We start from the raw sequence: 18,206 nt of genomic DNA, 5'->3' as shown, positions 1-18,206 counted from the left end.
AAGTGAGAAAGAGAGAGGCAAGATTTTACTAGGAAAACAAAGTAGTAGCCTACCCTGGAAGGAGAAGCAGCAACTTTAGAGAACTTCCTTGGTTACCAGTCGTGTCAAGAAACAGAAGTGGTTGGAAGGGCATGGTCCCTGCGGAAGGAAGTGAGGCGCTGCCTTTCTCCGAAGACCACAGCAATCTTCTGCCCTTGTTTTGGTGACTATTTTTGGAATGATTGCTTTGTTCTCATCTCTAACTACGATTCAGCCATGCAATTGAATGTGTCAGTACCTGATTGGCAGGAATCAAGCTGGAAGCTATCCCGGGTATGTGCTGCCAGGACACATGGCCCTGGTCTTTGAGCAGCTATAAGATTTTAGCTTTTCTAGGAGCTAAGTGCCATCTTCAACTTCCATAACGGTGATATAACACAAGTACCGGCAGTCCTGCCTTGTAGACCAGTGAACAAGGCAAAGCAGTCCATTTAACTAGTGTGCACTTACGTTCTCTCACCTGAAAACATCCATCGCTAGGATTCGGAGAGGCAGTTATGCCCATAAACATATCTGTGTCTTCCTGGCACTTTGAAAAGTGTGGTTCTATCTCTACTATGCTGAGTGTCTTCAGAGTTACAGGAATGATTGTAGAAATAAGCTTTGGTGACTTAGGTTTTGTTTATCTGTTGCCAGTGAAGGTGTTTGAGTGTTTTCATATCTTTTCTGTTGTGCTATAACAGAACATCTGAGATTGGGTAATTAATACAGAAAACAAGTAAGTTTTATCCCACAGTTCAGGAAGCTTGAAGTCCAAGATTAGGTGGCCATATCTGTTGAGAAACTTGTGCTGCTTCCTAATACTATGATGGAAAGACAGAAAGAGTGAGTGTGTGTGTAGAAGAGATGAAAGGAGGGCCAGGTGCTTGAGACATTCCTGGAGGCTCTCTGCTCATGACCTAGGCACTTATACCTGGCCTGTCTCCCAGTATTGCCAGATTTAGGAATTAAGGTTCCAATAAACACATTAGAAGAAGCGGCATTCAGACCATAACAGTGAGTGTGACTCCATGGTAGAGTCAAATGATTCACCTTAAGTTGGCAGTTGGAATGCTTTCCTCTGTATGTTCTAACTTGTTTAGGGTTTCCTGTGTTACTCACTAAATACGAGGAGTTCACAGTGAACCTTCACTTCCTGTGTCACTGACTAATGTGGATGGCCACGAGATCAGTCTCCTTTTTTATTTAAATAGATCTAAAGATTTATTTTAATTTTATGTATATGAGTATTTTGCCTGTTTGTATGTCTGTGTACCAGGTACATACAATACCCACAGAGACTAAAAAATGGTTTTGAATCCCCTGGAACTAGAGTTGTTAGCTTCCACGTAGGCACTGGGAATTGAACCCAAGTCTTTCAGAAGATCAGCCAATGATCTTACCACTGAGCAATCTCTCCAAACCAGGATAAATATTCTTAATGTTGGGGGCAAAAAATAAATAAATAAGCCAAGAGAAAAACTTGAGTAGTTTGTAAAACTTGGGATTGGTAACCCAGACAGCTATCACCAGACAATCTTCCATCTGACCGCATTAAATTCTTGTGCCTGTTCCCTCTCTTCAATGTCAGAACAAATCCTGGAAGTCTGCACTGCTTAGTGTTTTAAACTTAGATACTGGTTTAGAAATGATTTTTCAACTTTGAATGAAATGCTTTATTACCTAAATCTTGGACTGGGGACATACTCAGTGCTAGAATGTTTACCCTATCTGGTAAGATAAAGACTAAATATTTCTTTTTCTGCAAAGTCCCGAACAGCAGGAATTCTGGCTGCTTTGCTTAGTAAGAAGTGTGTGACCTTTGACTCTTCAGTCACCTGATAGCCACTTGATGTGAACTTCAGAAAAGTTGGTTTTCTGTCTTGGCCTTAATCCTAGAGAATCTCCCCCATCTGACCTTCCATGAACTTAAAATACAGAAACCTGGTTTGAGATAACATTAACACAAAATTTTAGCTCAGTTCCCCCAGCCACCTATTCTGCCCAAGTCAGGAAATATAAAAGTTCAAGTTCTCCGTGTCCCAATAACCCCACGACCCTAGTGTGGTATGTTTTGCATGATGCTGTCATAAGAGATATGCTGGAGTGGGTGTTTGCACATTGCCGTGCATATGTGTCAAGTGGCCAGTGCTGGCGCTTAGTACATGAAGGTTTGCAAACCCATTTGCCTTTGTTTTCTCTAAAGCAAGTCATTTTAACCTTCTCGCTTAATAATCTGTTCATCTCCTTGGAGATCTAGAGTATTGAGATGATTATGAAATTGTATATTTTATTAATTCTTTAGTACTTATAAAAATGAGATTGTATTCTCTCTGTATTCAAAGTAAGGAATGCTAATGTGTTTAGAAAATAGGTGCTTAGATATGTATTCACTTGCATTTGCTTATTCTGTTCTTATTACACAGTAAGTTGGTGTTTGTAGTCAGGCAGCACTAAGTTGATAATTCTTTCCTTTTCTGCGAAGTCTGAGGGAGCTCTGTCATAGGCTCTGGAGTCTATAGCATTGCTTCGTTACAGTAGTCGCTGGTGTTCTGTGGCTTCAGAACCAAGTGGGTGTCGGTGTTTCTTGAGATTTTGTGGAGAGGTGAGCATGAGCACTACACAGAGCTCTGTAGGGGAAATCAGGGAACATTCTGGTCTTAGTTCACCACCCTGTCATTTTGTCTGTGTTGTCTATGTGTAGCTGACATTGTCTGTATTCCCGTTTTTCTTTCATTTGCCGTTTTTCTATTGTTTCTGAGCAGCTTTTCAAGATCAGAGGTAGATGAGCCCTTGCACCACTGTAGCTGTGCGTCCAGATGGTTCTTGACGTCTTTGCATCACTCACTCAGTGATGTGCTCCTGCTCCTGGGGTAAATAGAGATCTCTGGAAAAGATACAATCAGTGTTTGATGCAATAGCCATCAGAGTCCTCTGGTCTCAGGCTGTCCTTGTTATTCTTGAATTAAACTCTTCTCTTGTCAAATGATTCCATCTTAAAGGGTAGAGGGATGTGTTTGTTTTTAAGCTATCTTTTTAAATGGATGTATCTAGCAAAAGGAAAAGTATGGTATACATATCCTCCAATTCTTGTATAATGGTGGCAGTTCCTGAGCATAAAGTTTGGGAGTCACTGTTACAAGTATGAGTTGTCTGTGTTTAATGCAGGGGGATTGCCTTCAGAGATCTAGCTGAGAGATGGGCATGGGATCCTGGGGTGTCTGAACCAATTTGACCCCAGGAAGAATATCCTATCATAGAGTGCTCAACCACTTTGCTTTAAAAAAGGGGGGGGACTATAAAGTTCTTGCCTTTGATGGGATTTTCTCCTCACACATTTGGATTCAGGGGATGAGGAGAAACATTGTATATGTCTGTGGCCTTTGCTGTCAGCACAACCTCATTTGATACCACCAGCTTTGAAGTAAGACCCACCACCATTCCAGGTGGCCAGGTCACTGGCCTCCAACTCCAGTAAGCAAAGGGTGTCGTAGGGGGCTACTTGTTAGTCCCAGCCACCCAAAACCAAAATAATCACACAGAAACTGTATTATTTAAATCACTGCTTGGCCGATTAGCTCTAGCTTCTTATTGACTTAACTCTTACATATTAATTTAACCCATTTCTTATTAATCTGTGTATTGCCATGTGGCTGTGGCTTACCGGGTAAAGTTTTGGCATCTGGTTTCTGGTGGAGCTACAAGGCTTCTCTCTGACTCTGCCCTTCTTTCTCCCAGCATTCAGTTTAGTTTTCCCCACCTAGCTATGTTTTGCCTTGCTATAGGTCCAAAGCAGTTTCTTTATTCATTGATGGTAATCACAGCATACAGAGGAAAATCCCACATCAAAAGGGCTGAACCTAAGGACTGTCAAATCGCCTATGGATCATGGCATCTAAGATCATGGGTCTTAGAGCAGCAGGAAGTCTCCACATGAGAGTGTCGTGTGGTGACTTGCTCTATCTATCATCTTTTATTGATCTGGTCACTCATTGCCTCTGAAATGGAGAGAGAGTGGTTGAGGTACTGGTCAGTGAGAAGTAAGACCTGGACCCCCTGGTTAATCCACATAAAGAGTTCCTCTCCTCCCTGAGGTGTTCTCTTAGGCTGTTGGCACTGCTGGATGAGTATACACCTGTAGACACACTTCCTTCTGCAGACAGGCCTGTGGCAGTCTTTGTATGGAAGTGAAGGCTAACTGCCAGCCAAGTGAGGAGCGAAGAGGGAACTGGGTTCACGTAAACAGCATGTGGTGGGATGGTGCTGCAGATGTGTGCTTCTGCTTCACACTGCAGCGGAAAAGAAAAGAACCCAGACTGTGGGTATTTCCCACTGTGGAGGAGGGAGTCTAGTGACCAGAGCTTGGATTTATGTCATTTTTCCCTGGAAATAACCCCCCCCACACACACATACACAACTCTGTCTGCATCACCCAGTTTTAAACCAGAGCAGCACTGGGCCAGCCCACCTCCTGGTCTTTCTTGTAAAAGGCATTTCTAGGAATGTCTGCCTGGCTTGGCCCAGTGCCTGATTTTGTATCTGAGTCAAGTCTCAGGGTGGAGTGTTCCATCATCTCTGTGGCATCACTGTGCTCTCAGACAGAGACAGCTGGTGTCCCCATTACAGATGCTTGCCCAGCAGCTCCATAGGCTGTACCCCCAGCACAGTAATGGCCATTAACAACATCCTGTATGCTGTCCTTGATTTAGCACCTGTCACATGCAGACATGCAAACCAAAGGAAGGAAATGCTATTTGGGGGGAATAAGTGAGGCCATCTCCCCAGGCCTTGCAAGGCTCCTTAACACACTGTTGTGAGCTTGGTGCAGGTTTGAGTATTGTTCAGTATTGTGGCAAGGTTAACTCTAGAATCCGGGTTCTACATCACAGTATATAGGAAGCCTGATTTCATAATGCATGAGTCTATGACATACAGGTGTGAGAAACAGTTTTAAAAAGTTGCCGCCAGTCACAGTCCAGCTGGCCTTGCTGAGCTCCCAGTAGATCAGCTCCACTGTCTCAGTGGGTGGGTGCACCCCTCGTGGTCCTGACTTCTTTGCTCATGTTCTCCCTCCTTCTGCTCCTCATTGGGACCTTGGGAGCTCAGTCCAGTGCTCCAGTGTGGGTCTCTGTCTCTATCTCCATCCATCACCAGATGAAGGTTCTATGATGATATGCAAGATATTCATCAGTATTGCTATAGGCTAGAGTCATTTCAGATTCCCTATCCTCAACTGCCCAAGGAACTAACTGGGGACCTCGGCTTGGGCTCCTGGGAGCCACTCTAGGTTCAAGTCTCTTGCCAACCCTAAGGTGGCTCCCTTAACTAAGAATTGTGCTTCCGTGCTCCCCTATCCAACCTTCCTTTATTCCAATCCTCCTTTTTCCCCTAGTTCCCCCCATCCTCCCCTTCTCCCTTTTCTCTCCCCGTCTCCCCTTACCCCCATCAGACCCCACCCCCAAGATCCCAATTTTCTCCCCGGCAATTTTGTCTACTTCCCATAGCCAAGAGGATAACTATATGTTTTTCCTTTGGTTCACCTTCTTACTTAGCTTCTTTAGGATCACCAATTGTAGACTCCGTGACCCTTATTTATGGCTAGAAACCAATTATGAGTGAGTACATCCCATATTCATCTTTTTGGGTCTGGGTTACCTCACTCAGAATAGTGTTTTCTATTTCCATCCATTTGTATGCAAAATTTGAGAAGTCATTGCTTTTTACCGCAGCGTAGTACTCTAATGTGTAGATATTCCACACTTTCTTCATCCATTCTTCCATTGAGGGGCATCTAGGTTGTTTCCAGGTTCTGGCTATTACAAATAATACTGCTATGAACATGGTTGAACAAATGCTCTTGTCATATGATAGGGCATCTCTTGCTGTGACTGAAAAAGCATGGGTTAAAACTGGACTCTCTGAACATGGCGAACAATGAGGGCTGATGAGAAGCCAAGGACAATGACCCGGGGTTTTGATCCTACGCAATGTGCTGGCTTTGTGGGAGCCTAGCCAGTTTGGATGTTCACCTTCCTAGATATGGACAGAGGGGGGAGGACCTAGGACTTACCACAGGGCAGGGAACCCTGACTGCTCTTTGGACTGGAGAGGGAGGGGGAGAGGAGTGGGAGGAGGGGGAGAAGGGTGGGAAGAGGAGGAGAAGGGTGAGGGAAATGGAAGGCTGGGAGGAGGTGGAAACTTGTGTTTTTTTTTTCTTCCTTTTCTCAATAAAAAAAATTTAAAAAAAAGTTGCTGCCAGTGTGGCCTCAGTAGAAGAATTGACCTGCCCTCTGAGCCTGTAGAACAACCCCTCCCTGAAGACTCCAAGTCCTGTGTGCATTCAGAGGAGTTCTCCTGGCTTTGCCCCACTGTGCTCACGGCAGAGTGTTCTGTGGCTTCTTCCTCCATCTGGGTGGCACTCATTCGTTGCTTTCTGGTTTGCTTTTGTGGCTCTCTCTGGTACTCTTTTCCTCTTTCGTGCTTATAGACCAGTGATTCCCTACCACGAGGCAGGACCTGTAGCTAGGAGAGAACTCGTGCACACTCCTGACAGCCACAATGTGAGCAGCCTGGTGGACAAAGGAATGTGCATCTGGTCTGCAGGGACTTTAGAGTCAGCATAGCCTGTCAAGTCTGAGGTCTGGAGTCCAGCCCCTATCTACTGCAAGGAGAATGGACATCTCTGTATAAGCCACAAGGCACGTTGCAGCCTAGTAGCTTGGGTCTATGCCTTGGTTGGAATTTTATTGCCTTAATAAAAGACCAAAACCAAAAACAACTTGGGGAAGAAAGGGTTTGTGTCATCTTAACAGCTCGTTCATCATCCTTAGAAGTCAGGGCAGGAACTGATGTCGAGATCATGGAGGAACAAAGCTTACTGGTTTGCTCCTCATGGCTTGCTCAGCCTGCTTTTGTATAACACACAGGACAACCTGCCCAGGGGGGGCACTGCCCACAGTGAGCTATGCCTTCCCACGTCAGCCATCAAGTCAGGAAACTACACTATAGGTTTGCCCACAGGCCAATCTGTTGAGGACATTTTCTCAGTTGAGGTTCCCTTTGCCAAAGACTCTAGCCTGTGTCAAGTTGGCATAAAGCTAGCCATAAAGGACACTTCTGGCCTAGGTGAGGTGGCTTGGACTTTTTTAATTCTTGAGTTAGTTTCTGATATGAGAGGTTGCATTTGGCTGTAAGTAGACTGTCTCTACTGGTGTCTCAGGGAGAGATGATGTGGAGAAGCCTGAGTGGTACTCCCAAGGATGGCAGCAAAACTCTGTCATCCTGTGAGAACCTGGCTTCCCTTGCTGCACTTTACCCCGAGTTCTGTCCTGCTACAGCTCTTAATGTGATGTGACTTTTGTAGCTTTCTGGTTGGAGTCTAGACGTGGCACATTTCTTTCGTCAGAAAGAGCGACCTTTGTAGAAATCCTCTCCCATAGCCATCCCTCCCTTCTTCCTCTTTCTTTCCTTCTTTCTCTTTCTTTCTTTCTTTCTTTCTTTCTTTCTTTCTTTCTTTCTTTCTCTCTCTCTCTCTCCCTCTCTCTCTTCCTTCCTTCCTTTCTCTTTCTTCCTTCCTTCCTTCCTGTCTTCCTTCCTTTCTTTTTTTCTTTTTTCTTTCTCTGTGGCCACAGCTGGCAGAAGCAGAATATTCTCAGAACCTGAGCACTGTGCTGCCCCAAACCGAATCAGTGTACTTCGCCTGTTCTGCTGTGGTGTCAGAGCAGTGTCAGGGACGTCCTGGTTTGACCTATCACTTGGGAGGCTCTGCCCTCCTGCTTCAGTCCTCCAACACATGCACCATGCCTGGAGACACCCTCCCTGCCAGCTGTTAGATTGTTCCTGTACCTTTCCTTCCCACCAGATACTGCACTGGGCTTCTGATTACTAGTGTTTCCAGGTATACAGTTTTAGCAAGGACACATTTGTGCCTACTTTTGGCCACTTGGGAACAAGACTGCAGTTCTCTGAACCCTGTGTTTACATCTAGAAGTCTTTCCCCTGGTAAATTATCAGAAACTGGTATGCTATGCTATGCTACACCATGTCATGCCATGCTAGAGACTTCTGTAGCAGTCTGGTGTCCTTAGGTTGGTCTTTCTACTCCCTGGCCCCCATAGGCTTGTAGTGATAACATAATACAAAATGCATTTAGTCCAACTTCAAAACACATCACCATGTTCTGTAACAGTCTCAAACTTGTTTAAAGTCTCTTCTGAGACTCATGCAATCTTTTAACTGTAGCCCCCTGTAAAATCAAAATCAAAACAGATCACATATTTTCAATATACATTTCTGTTCCAAAATGGAAGGAAGGGAGGATAGTAAAGAAATACTGGACCAAAGCAAGACTGAAAACCAGATGGGCAAACTCCAAACTCTGCATCTCCATGTCTGATGTCAAAGCACCCTTCTGATCTCCAACTCCTGTCAGCTTTGTTGACAACACAAACTCTTCTTTTTCTTGGTTTATTTCTGAAATTACCTGGTGTGAGTGAGAAGGAAACACAGAACACACAACAAACCCACTTAGGAGTTTATTAGAGGGGGCGTGTACAGGCCTGGGGAAGTCAGTGTGCAGAGAGAGAAGAAGATGGCGCATCCAGCTTTTAAAAGCTGCCAGCACATGCGCACAGAGGGTTGATGTGGCTACGTCATATGTAGAAATCGGGCTCATGCATGCGGGCAAGGGCTTAGCTGAGTCATACATGGAGGATGTAATACACCTGCGTGTGGGTCACACAGAGCCCTTTAACATCCCCAGGGGCCTTTAGGCACTTCTGCCTGAGGGCTTGTCTGCATATGCATGGCGTCTAGATCCTGAAAGTATCAACCTTATTGTGGCTAAAATCATTACAATTTCCACTTCCTGTTAGCAGCTCTCCATGGCAAGTATCCATTGACTCTGGCATCTCCAACATTTTTTGAGTTTCCGAGGCTTCGTCTTCACAGCTTCACACAATGACCTTTCTTTATCTCCATGCAGAGATACCCTTGCCTCCTTAGTTTTGGAGGGCGATTCTATAACCCCTTTCTTCTGTTCTTGACTCTAAAGCCAGAACCGCTTTGCCAAGCTGCCAAGTTGGGCAGCTTCCTGGGGCTGGAACATGGTCTCCTTATTCAATTACATCTTCACCAGCTTTCTGTTTTCCATAGTTTCCTTTACTGCCTAAGTTTGCTGTTCTGGAACTTGCTCTATAGAGCTGTTCCGGGCTGGCCTTGAACTCATAGATCTGAGGCCTGTCTCCTGAGTACTGGTCTTAAAGGCATGTGCTGCCATGCCCAGACCCATGCTCTTCTTTAATTCCTTTCCGCACGTTGGAAGCTTAGCTGGATTGGATCTTGCCGCGAGGTCTCCGCTCCCTTTATTCTATTCACTCTTTCTTTTCATTTGTGTATCTCCTTGGACACAGGATTTGACTCCATTCTACTTCCTGGTGCTACTTTTCCCCTCAGACTGTACGTTTTATATTTTTCTTTGCTCAGCCTGCTCCTTTTCATTATAGATCTTCATAAGAGTGAGTGCTAGTAACTCTACAACAGAGTCTATGCTAGGCTGTTTTGAGATTTCCTCTGCCAATGGAATTAATCCGAAACTCTTAATTTAGCCTCAAGCAGACTTTACAGACAATGGCAAAAAGCAGCCACGTTCTTATCCAAAACATCACAAGAACTAGTCTCTAGGCCACAAACTAAAATTCTAATCCTCTGAAACCTCTTGAGCCAGGCCCACACAGTTTGGGTCACCCTCAGCACCCCTGTCTTCCATGCTCTTTTGGGTATGGCCCATTAAGCCCCACTTAAAGGATATAATGGTGTTTCTAATCTAAACTCCTGAAGTCCACATTCTTCCATCCACATACTGCCTAACAAAAACATGGTCTGGCCTATCACAGCAATTCCCCAGCCCCTGGTATTTGCTTCTGTCTTAGCTGTGACGAGGCACGACACCAGAACTCTTATAAAGGAAAACATTTCATTGGGGCTGGCTTACAGTTTCATGGGTTTAGTCCATTATCATCTTGGTGAGAAGCATGGTGGCATGCAGACAGACCGGGTGCTGGAGAAGGAGGTAAGAGTTCTAATCTTGGTCTGTAGGCAACAGGAAGTAAACACTCACACCGGGTGTGACTTGAGCATGTATGAGCCCTCAGAGCCGGTTTCCACACTAACACGCTGGCACACTTCTTCCAACAAGGCCATACCTACTCCAACAAGGGCACACCTTCTGGTAGTGCCATCCTCTATTGGCCAGGCACTTAACACACGAGTCTATGGGGCTGTTCCTGTTCAAACCAGCACACTACCTCTTGCCAACATAACCCCACGGAGTTCTTCTGTAGCAGTAGCTGGGCATCATTTGCCCTGTCCTTCTGCAGGGAGAATTATTCCTTACCAGCTGTCTTTCAGCCTTTCATAATCCCTGGTAAATGGCCAGTACTCAGTGCTTATAGAGAAACAAATGGGGCACGTGGGCAGCTTTGGGGGTTTCAGTGCTTTAGAAACCACCTGAAGGTAGAATACACCTGGTAAAAGGTTCTGAGCCTACCCATCGCAACCTTTGCTTGGCCCATGTAAGGGGCCAGTCGGCTGCCAGGGAACTTGACCGTGATCTCCTGAATAGTTGTATGCTGAGCAAATGCACAGAAAAGAAGGGACCCAACATCTAAGTGTCAGAAGAAAGAACCGTGACATTCACCATCATTGCAAACTGCAGAGTTTGCAAAGCTCACTGATATTTTACCATGTCACCTTTGTGAGCCATCATCGGTGCTTTCTAAGTCATGCTTCTAAGGCCATACACAGCGCAGAACGGGTTGAAACTGAACTCTCCTTTTCCCACAGGTCCAGTGATGAGAATGGCCGGGGGGGGGGGGAGTTCTCTAGGGAGATCATTACAGCCAGTGTCTCCAGGATCTCCAGGGTGTCAGAAATAAGCCGGCTTCTAAGACTTGGTGAGGCTATACAGTGTTCACAGCCAGTGTGAGGGGCAGATGAAATAAGAAGTTAAACAAGAACTCCGTGTCTCTATGAGCAGCAACCATGTGATTCAGGGATGACTTGAAGATAAAATCTGGAAAATTCTGATGATTGGAGGCCTTTAAGCCTCACTGTGCCTATGACCAACTAAGGCTTAAGTACCCCTGGTCCCAGTATGGTCCGGCTCTAGATGGGGCAGACTCTAAGACAGTGGCTCTCATCTGTGGGTCATGACCCCTTTGGGGTCAAAAGACCCTTTCACAGGGGTAACCTAAGATCATCAGAAAACATAGGTATTTACATTATGATTGATAACAGCAAAATTACAGTTATGGAGTAGCAATGAAAATAATTTTATAGATGGGGGTCACCGCAACATGAGGAACTGTATTAAAGGGTCTGTATTGAGAGCCACTGCTCTAAGACATCTTAGGAAATCCCAAATGTTTCTTTTCATCAGATGATAAATAGTAAATATCACTTTTCCCTTTTTTTGTGCATAGGACAAGACATTTTAAAGAAAGTATCAAGTTCATTCACGAGTGCCGACTCCAGGGTGAGGGCTGTCTTGTGCACTGGTAGGTGTGCTGTCTCTTGATAATGTTGTCATAAGTTTGCTTTCTAGTTGGTGTCTTTTAATCTCGGATGCCTTTATAATGCTGTAATAAAGTACTATGACCCACACAACTTACAAGGTAAAGCGTTTAATGGGGGGCTCATGGTTGCAGAAAGTTAGAGTTCATAATCGTCATGGCGAGGAGCATGGCAGCAGGCAGGAAGGCATGGTGCTGGAGCAACAAAGGGAGGCTTACGACTTGATCCACAAGCATGATGCAGAGAGCTAACTGGAATAGCCTGGGCTTCCGTACCCATACGGAGTCACTTTCACCCCCAGTGACACCTCCTCCAACAAGGCATGCTTCCCAATCCTTCTGAAACTGTTCCACCAGGTGGGTACCAAGAATTTAAATATATGAGCCTATGAGGGCCTTTTTTATTCAGGCTATCACACTTCCTCTGTGTGGTTAACCAGTCATGTCCTCACAGCACTCGGTAGATTCTGGATCTCAGATGCATACTGTACTGCTGCCCTGCTCTGCCGGGTCCTTGTTTCCTTTGGCAGAAAGAAAACTGACTGGTTTCGCTTTAGTTTTTGCTTCAGTCACTGCTAGGATTTCTAGGGGTTGTTGTCAAGGTCAGCAGGCACAAAACACTGTCATTACCAGCTTGACATTTTATTAGAACAGCATCTTATGTCTCAGCTCGTCTGTTAGACTCACACCAGACCCCATGGTGGCCATTCCACAGCCCTGCTTCCTCCTGCAGACTCTGGTAGTAGCTGTGGCTGTGAGAGCCACATAATAACGCCAGAATATTTCCTTTCCACTTTCAGGTGGGGCTTCTGTTGTGTGTGTTTGTCTCTAGAGCTTTAAAGTGATCCAAGCAGACTGAGAATTGACGGGGCCCTACCTTCAGTCTGCTGTACTTTGTATCATAAATGGAAACTCGGCGCTCCATATCCATTGCTTCAAATCCATGATTGCAACCATGAGTCAGGAATATCCAGGAAAAGTATGTCTATACACACTTTTCTCGTCCTTATTTCCTAAACAATTTAGGATAACAGCAGCAGCTGCTGAGCCGGCATTTGCATTGCTGTGTGCTCCTGTGTCACCTAGAGATGCATGAAAGTGTTGGGGAGGAAATACACAGATGGCACCCATTGCCTTGAACACCATGAGTTCTGGTATCCACAGTGAGTCCTGAGACTAGTGACCCGTGGTCAGAAAGATCACCTGTGCATACATACAAACACACACAGGGACAAGAAAGGCAAGCCGGCATAATTAGCAAGTGTAGTGTTTGTACACTACTCTGATTTTCACTGGGTAGGCCCTAGGTGATTATTACCTTTGGAGTGATAATAGCTTGCAACATTCTGGAGCCATCGCTCTGTCATAGTTAAAGTGGAGATTGATCATATCTCCTGAGTCTTGAATGATGTGATACTAATTAACTGAAAGTGTAAGTCTCTGAGTGAAAGCACTCCCTCCCCCACTGGCGGCACAAGCAGTGTGCAAAGGTGGCTCTCGGAGCTTGTGCTGGCGTGGGTCAGAGAAGCCCATCCAAAAGCTGTGAGCCAGTTAGTCCACGAACAAAAGCAGAAAAGGACACGAGATGGTTCTATAGCTTTAAGAATAGTGTTTTTCAGATTTACACAGATTTATGTTTTGACATTAAATAATGTGTAGTACCTTTTTTGCTGTAGTGTTTTAAAAAGCAGGTAGTATAGCCAATACAAGTGATATTTGTTTCAACCTTCCATTCCATTGAGTTTCAAGTGCCTTGGGAGTACAGCTAGAGGCACTTGATAGAGATTCTGAAGCCCCAGTCCCGGGGTCTCTCTAGGCTTCTGGTGAATTCATATCAAGCCTAAGAGGATATATTTGTTTAAAATTCCCTTGCAGTTCCTAATAAAAAGCTCTGGTGATGAGACAGTGCTTAAGAGGAAAGTTTATTATTGTCACTAGAATATTCTAGTCCTGATATTCTAAGAATTCCTGTTTAATGTATTTATGTATATCTGAAATTTTTCAGAAGACAAGAATATTCTCCAAGCTTCCCTATGTTCATTCGTTGATAGAGCACTCTGAGGAGGCACAATCTTCTATGTCTTAATTTGCATGCGCATTTAAAATTAACCCCTTGATGGTATGAACCACCCAACAAACACCCTCTGAGTTCAGTCTGCCCACCATAGTGCTCTGCCTGGTTTGAGCAAAACAAATCTAGACGCTAAGGTTTAGAAAGGGTTTCTGTAGTCCATGTTGAAGATGGGTACCCAAACCTTGAGCATGCTAGGCAAGTGATCTACCATTGAGCTGCATTCTCAGCCCTTTCATGAACCTTAAAAGTCATAGATTTGCCCTTTATATATATGGTAGCTAAGCAAGCCATGAAGCCTTCAGGTTCTGAGTGGAATTGTTGCAGAGGGTTGGAAGCTCTAAGCCCCTCACCATGCTGTAGTTACATTAGTGCCCAAGGAAAATAGAAAATATCCAGGCTGTATCCTATAGAAAAACTGTGGAAAATGAGGCCAAGATGCCTATAGAATGGTTAAGATCCAGTGGAACTGGAGTAGAGCAAAGTTCTTGGTATATTTCTGAGTAATTCTCTGGTAAGCCCTTGCCTGCTTCTGTGAAAGCCTCGGGGCAGACAGACTTTCTACAGTGAAGTCCTTTGTTTGGATGGATGATGGGGTGGATCTGCAGTTCTTAAACTGTCTCGGTTCTACAGCTTGGCTGGAGTCTCCAGGAGTGTGACACTGGTGATCGCGTACATCATGACTGTCACTGACTTTGGTTGGGAAGATGCCTTGCACACCGTTCGAGCTGGGAGGTCCTGTGCCAATCCCAACCTGGGCTTCCAAAGGCAGCTGCAGGAGTTTGAGAAATATGAAGTGAACCAGGTGAGTGTTCCTTGAGGAATTTTTCAAATGTAGTCAGCCACACTGGGCCACGCCTCACCTTTGAGAATTGTGACACTGCAGCTGAAAGTCCCACAGATGTTCTCAGGCCCAAGGTTTCCCTGCATCCCTGGGGGGGGGGGGGCAGTCCTGCATGCTCTGTGCTCCTGCATGGCAGCTTTGCCGCTTTGCTGTACCAGGTTCTCCATATCTGCTTGTTTTTCTCCCTCTGGGTGTAGTTAGCATTTCCAGGTTTGGCCTACTTTCTTCTTATTTTTTCTTTTTCATATCTCAGCCTTTGAGCTATTAGAGTTATAACCAACCAGATGAGAGTGGAAGGGGGTGTTTCCCATAAGCGTCAGGTTCTCAGCTGGCATAGATGGGGTCACCTCTCTATGCAGTGATTCTGAACTGCAAACCTTAACTCATTTTAACTATTTTCTCCCTGAATTCTTTGCATCAGTCCTGCTGTCACAGGCAGATAGCACAAGAACACATTTTCCTTGCATGCATTTTAGATTCCTTAGCAGCAGACAGTAACTGCTCAAAGTCTGCTAAATAGATGGATAGTTCAGTAGATTTTCAAGTCTTGAGCTCAGACTGTTGAAGGAACAGCTCTTTCTCTTGCTTGCCATTGGCTGTCAACCGCAAAGCTATGATTATCTGATGCCCTTTTATTTCCGTGCTTATATGTGGAAACTTCACCATTGCTTACGATGTGAAAGTCACTGTGCATGTGTGTGTGTGTGTGTCTGTATGTGACATTTGGGATTTGTTTGCAACTCTTCCAGTATCGCCAGTGGCTGAAAGAAGAATATGGAGAGAACCCTTTGCGAGATGCAGAAAAAGCCAAAAGTATTCTGGGTAAATATAAAGAGCAAGGGCGCATGGAGCCCCGGCCTAGCACCAGGCGGTGGAGCAGCTTCTCAGCCCTGTCTCCTCTGACCTACAGTAACTACACGACAGAGACCTAACAGAGAGATGTGGTGTTTTCCTTCCTGCTACGGGTCTTCTTGGTTGCCTTTAGGTTGGTGTGCCTGGTTACTGGCTTCTGCCTCTGAGGACTACAAAAGGAGGTCACAGCGAGGCGGACCACTCAGGGCTCCTTCCCCAGCAACCCTACCCTGCCCTGCTCAAGGCCTTTTCACTCTGCCCATCTTAACCCAATCTTGGCCTCACCTGAGCTTGCTGTGCCTAGGATGTCGCTGGGCTGCTGTTATTTTATTGTATGCGTGCGAGAGTGTGTGTGCATGCATGTGTGTAAGGGTGTGCCTGTGTGCCTGCAAATGTGTGCATTGTGAAAGGGGATACTTGTCAAGGTGTCTTGGCCTGTGAGAACTGAGTCTTCGTGGTGCTGAAAGTTAGAAATCCCTGCCACCAGAATTGGGATGGCCACATGGAAGTCATTTGAACTTGGCCTCTGAAAAACTGCTCACCATGTACCTGTGATGAGTGAAAACTCAGGGCATGAGCTGGAAACAGTGGTGTTCCGGAACCTGAGATGGTGCAGAGGAAGAAGGTGACGTGATCCCTGCAAAAATTATGTCTAGAGGGACAGGGTGGGGGACTTTAGAGACTTGCCTTGGGCATGCTGGGCATATCAGGCCCTAGCTCCCTGTGGCTTCCTGCCACCCTCTACCTGCCAGCCAGTCATATCCCTGAGTTTGTTTCACTTAGTGCCTGCTCTGTCTGGGAGCAGTGTCATTTGAGTTGATGGTGACAAGGAAGACCTTAGCCACAGTAACCCTGCACCAGAGGTCTGGCCTGCCCCTGTTTGCTTTCACACACTCCAGCCTCTGGTTGGCCTCATGTGTAGGGACCCATCTCAGGTTTGCATGGACCTGCAGCAATTGGGAAGGAAGAACAGTTGTTAACACCATATTGGTTTAAAAATGCCCGAGCGTTTCCTGAGCTCATTGGTATAGGCTGTGGACGTGATCTTTGACCTCAGCTACCTCACCAGATTTATTTCTCTCCTCCTTTCTGTTTTAAGGCTTGGGTTGCTTTGGTATACCTGTCAATTCTGCTTCATAGTTGAAAATGTTAGTTATGTTGCTTTTGTTTTTTAAACCAAAGAGAAAGACATTTATGTCATTGAGCTATTTAAAATTTTCAATTTGGACTTCCATGAGGTTTTCTAGTGGGTCAAACCCCAGATTCTGGCCATGAGAACTCCTCAGCTTGAAGTTTGTGGCAGCAGGCACCCCAAGAAGCTATGCATGGTCTAGTCTGTTATGCCAGCTCATATTCCTTAAGCAGGCAGAGCTGTATGAATGAATGAATACACTCAACCTCTCCCTACAAAGATGCTGCCACCTGGTTTCTCTGAATTCCATCACCAAATGAGCCCCCAATTAAGAAGAACAATCTTTCTGTGAGTGTAGAACATGTCAAATTTTTGAGCCCTTTAGGGCCCAGAAAAAGTAAGGTAGCCAACCCTCAGTGTGAGATGAGGTATCCGTGAACTAACTTGGCTTCTTCAAGTAAAATAACGTGTTTTAGAAAGGAGTATGACTGCTGGGTAGGAAAGCGGAGGGGAGAGCTGCCAGAGTGCAAGGGTGGATGTGAGGCCCTGGCACTGGAGAGAGAAGGACAAGCAGAACAGTAGGGCGGTAAAGTGAAGCCCAAACATGTGTGCACACTTGTGAACAGCTACACGTATTCAGTAGGTTCTCAACTATCTTAACTTTTGTTGCCAGTAACATTCTTTCTTCACAGCCGCCCCGGGAATTCTGAAGTACTGGGCCTTTCTCAGAAGACTGTAATGTACCTGAAGTTTCTGAAATATTGCAAAGTTCAGGCTGGTGCTGCCAAAAAGAAAAGTGACATAGAGTTTATTTTTAAGTGTCCAGTAGTAATTTGTAAACTTGTTTGTATTTTCATTTTAAATTGAAAGCATGTATAATCATGTTGGAATACATTAAGAACTATGGAGACTCTGTGGCAAGAGAAAATATTTGCCTTAACTCCACTACTGTGGTTGTTCCTTTGCCCGACGGATGCTCGCCCAACAGCCTCAAGAGCTCTATCACACTGCTTCGTTCTGTTTCGTGAAGTAACTGCTTCTCATGAACGCTGCCCAGGGAAGAAAGCTGGCACCTGGGAAGTGTAGTGCAAACTCTGCCCTCCTGTTAAGTTCTCCAGCTCAAGACGTCCCAGTGTGTTTTGTCATCCATGGCTGTTTTCTCCATGGTAGAATTAATTACCAAAAGCTGCTCACGTTCATCAATAAAGGGCACGTCAACCAAGTCTAATGTCATGTGTCGTGTATTCTTCTGTGACATGTGAAGGTCACGTATGTTTGTGGAGGGTCACAGTGCACCTTGTCTTGGCACAGAAGACATGTTTCCCTCCAGAAGGCAGGCAGCATACATTAGGAGGGGCACATAACACACTGTCTGATTACTGAAAGATAAATAAAAATGTCTTGGAATTGTTGGGGCTGGAAGTGTCGCTCAGAGTGAAGCCCTTACCTTCTGTCTTTTATCCCTGGCACCAAAAAGAAAACCTCATCATTTGTGGGTGTAAAGAAATTCAGATGCAGAAGTGAAACTTGCCCTGCAAAATGAAGATTGAGTACTTGGTCTCTCTGGTTAGTGCATGTACCACAGGGATGCATTGTCCAGGCAGTCCACAAACTCATTCCAAATTCATTTTCAGCTCTTACTATGAAGGGTCACAAAACTCACCCAACAATTTAAGGCCAGCTCCTGAACTTTTCTTGTCTAAATTTGGTGAGGGTTAT

The 18,206-nt window shown here is 45.2% G+C and overlaps 1 protein-coding gene across 6 annotated transcripts in view; it reads left to right on the top strand.

The window, feature by feature from the left end:
* Positions 1-17,709, top strand: part of Dusp22 (dual specificity phosphatase 22) — a 56,012-nt gene extending 38,303 nt beyond the window's left edge. For 5 of the 6 annotated variants that reach the window (XR_012910384.1, XR_012910388.1, XR_012910387.1 and 2 more), the window contains 4 exons: positions 11,499-11,573; positions 14,293-14,464; positions 15,253-15,488; positions 17,180-17,709. Coding sequence is in view for 1 of the 6 variants with exons in the window: in XM_075969971.1 (XP_075826086.1) it covers positions 11,499-11,573; positions 14,293-14,464; positions 15,253-15,325; positions 17,180-17,226 (367 nt within the window). In the remaining 5 variants the exon portion in view is untranslated. The remainder of the gene's footprint in view (positions 1-11,498; positions 11,574-14,292; positions 14,465-15,252; positions 15,489-17,179) is intronic. The other variant, XM_075969971.1, reaches the window with a different exon arrangement.
* The last annotated feature ends 497 nt before the right edge of the window (positions 17,710-18,206 follow it).

The sequence above is a fragment of the Microtus pennsylvanicus genome, chromosome 4 (genome assembly GCF_037038515.1).
Source record: "Microtus pennsylvanicus isolate mMicPen1 chromosome 4, mMicPen1.hap1, whole genome shotgun sequence".
NCBI lineage: Eukaryota > Metazoa > Chordata > Mammalia > Rodentia > Cricetidae > Microtus > Microtus pennsylvanicus.
This window is presented reverse-complemented; position numbering and strand designations above follow the sequence as displayed.